The following is a 1952-nucleotide window of genomic DNA, read 5'->3' as shown; positions in this document are numbered from 1 at the left end:
GGTGACAGATGGCCACATAGCGGTCAAATGCCATGGCCAGGAGAATAGCAGATTCCACCGCAAAGATGAAATGTATGAAGAACATCTGGGACACACAGCAAGCAAAGGATATATCCATGGACTGGAACCAGAAGATAGCCAGCATCTTTGGGGCTGTGGCTGTGGAGAGCAGCACATCTGCTGAGGCCAGCATGGAAAGGAAGATATACATGGGCTCATGGAGACTGCGCTCAGTCACAATCACGAAGATCAAGAACACGTTGCCTACGACAGCCAAAACGTACATGGAACAGATAGGGATGGAGATCCAGGTGTGAAAATCTTCCAGTCCTGGGATTCCAATCAGGACATACCACATATCCTGGGGACTGCTGTGATTATAAGAGGAGGGAGGCATCTGTGGCATCATATTCCGACCTAGTACTTTGATCAAGTCACGATTGAGGAACACTCCATTAGGCTGAATGATGTCTGATTAGATTTTTTTTCCCCAAATATATTCTTCTCTGTGGAAGGACAGTGAGATGTATTACCTAGCATAAAATTGTACTCTGACTCTTTCCATGGAAGAATTAAAATATACCTTTTTAAAAAGAGATATTAATTTTTTATTTGATGGAAGACACAGTGAAAGAGGGAACACAAGCAAGGGGAGTGGGAGAGGGAGAACTAGGCTTCCCGCTGAGCAGAGAGCCCCATGAAGAGCTGGATCCCAGCACCCTGGGATCATGACCTGAGCCGAAGGCAGACCCTTAATGAGTGAGCCACCCAGGTGCCCCTGAAATAGATCTTGGAAAAAAAAAATAGTTAGCATTTAATAAGTGCTTCCTATATCTAATGGTACATTTCAAATACAGCTCATTAAAAACTTTGCAATAGACTATTGGAAATACCTTTACAATAATTTTTGACATGGATACTACTATTATTCCTATAGATGAAAAAATACTGAAGACATTTAGCTTCTTGACTTAGGTCTCAGTGGATTCAGAATCAGACAGGCATAAATTTGAAAGCTCTGATCTCAGCCACCATCTATTACTGCCTATATAAATAACACTAGGTATAAAAACACGTCATCAAAATTTTCACTGATGTTATTCCTGAGTAAAATAGATACATGCGAAAATGATCTCATTACTTATGAGAGAAGGAATGAATGAGGTTTTCCCAAAATAGATTTCAGGCACTATAACACATTAGCCCTCTTCTTCATTGATTGACCACTGAACTGATGCTGAGGCCTATGCCAGACATTTAGGATCTACAGGTGAATTCACTGATTCTGGTCTGCAAATCAACATGTTTCTTAAAATTAAAGGATGAACAGTAAAAACCTAAACTACATAGAGTGTCAAATCCAGTTAAATTCTTAAATGGATATGTCCTGCATGTGATAAGGAAAATATTCTCTCCCTTTTGGATCACTGATTAAAAATGAAACAACATAGAGGCTCCTGGGTGGCTCAGTGGGTTAAAGTGTCTGCCTTCTGCTCAGGTCATGATCCCAGGGTCCTAGGATTAAGCCCTGAATCAGGCTCTCTGCTCAGCAGGGAGCCTGCTTCCTCCTCTCTCGCTGCCTGCCTCTCTGCCTACTTGTGATCTCTGTCAAACAAATAAATAAAATCTTTATAAAAAAATTAAACAACATATTTATTATTTCAAAATACCTCCACAGCAGCAAATATTAAAGTTTCACATTTTGAGATAGAGTTTCCCAGTCCTTCAATAAATGGGAGGGAAGATAATTTACTGGTTACCATTTTTCTGTCGTCCCAAAAGAATATAGATAAAAGCAGGAGAGATCTTGTGTGAAAAGCAGGCTCGGAGATGTAACATTGGAGTGGGATGTGTGTATGAGGGTTGTACACACATAAGCAGGTACATATGAACAGGGATAGAGACATGGATGCAAACAAGTGGAGGACAAGTGGCTTCCAAACTCCCCTAAT

At 40.7% G+C, this 1952-nt stretch overlaps 1 protein-coding gene across 1 annotated transcript in view; it reads right to left on the bottom strand.

Moving 5' to 3' along the window:
- The window catches only part of LOC132014264 (olfactory receptor 51G2-like), a 36151-nt gene extending 35742 nt beyond the window's left edge, over positions 1–409 (bottom strand). Inside the window, 1 exon segment of the mRNA XM_059395132.1 lies at positions 7–409. Within this exon segment, the coding sequence (XP_059251115.1) occupies positions 7–409 (403 nt within the window).
- Positions 410–1952: the final 1543 nt, after the last annotated feature.

Source organism: Mustela nigripes, chromosome 1, assembly GCF_022355385.1.
Source record: "Mustela nigripes isolate SB6536 chromosome 1, MUSNIG.SB6536, whole genome shotgun sequence".
Classification (NCBI taxonomy): Eukaryota; Metazoa; Chordata; class Mammalia; order Carnivora; family Mustelidae; genus Mustela; species Mustela nigripes.
Note: the sequence above shows the minus strand (reverse complement) of the source record. Positions and strands in the feature narration are given on the sequence as shown.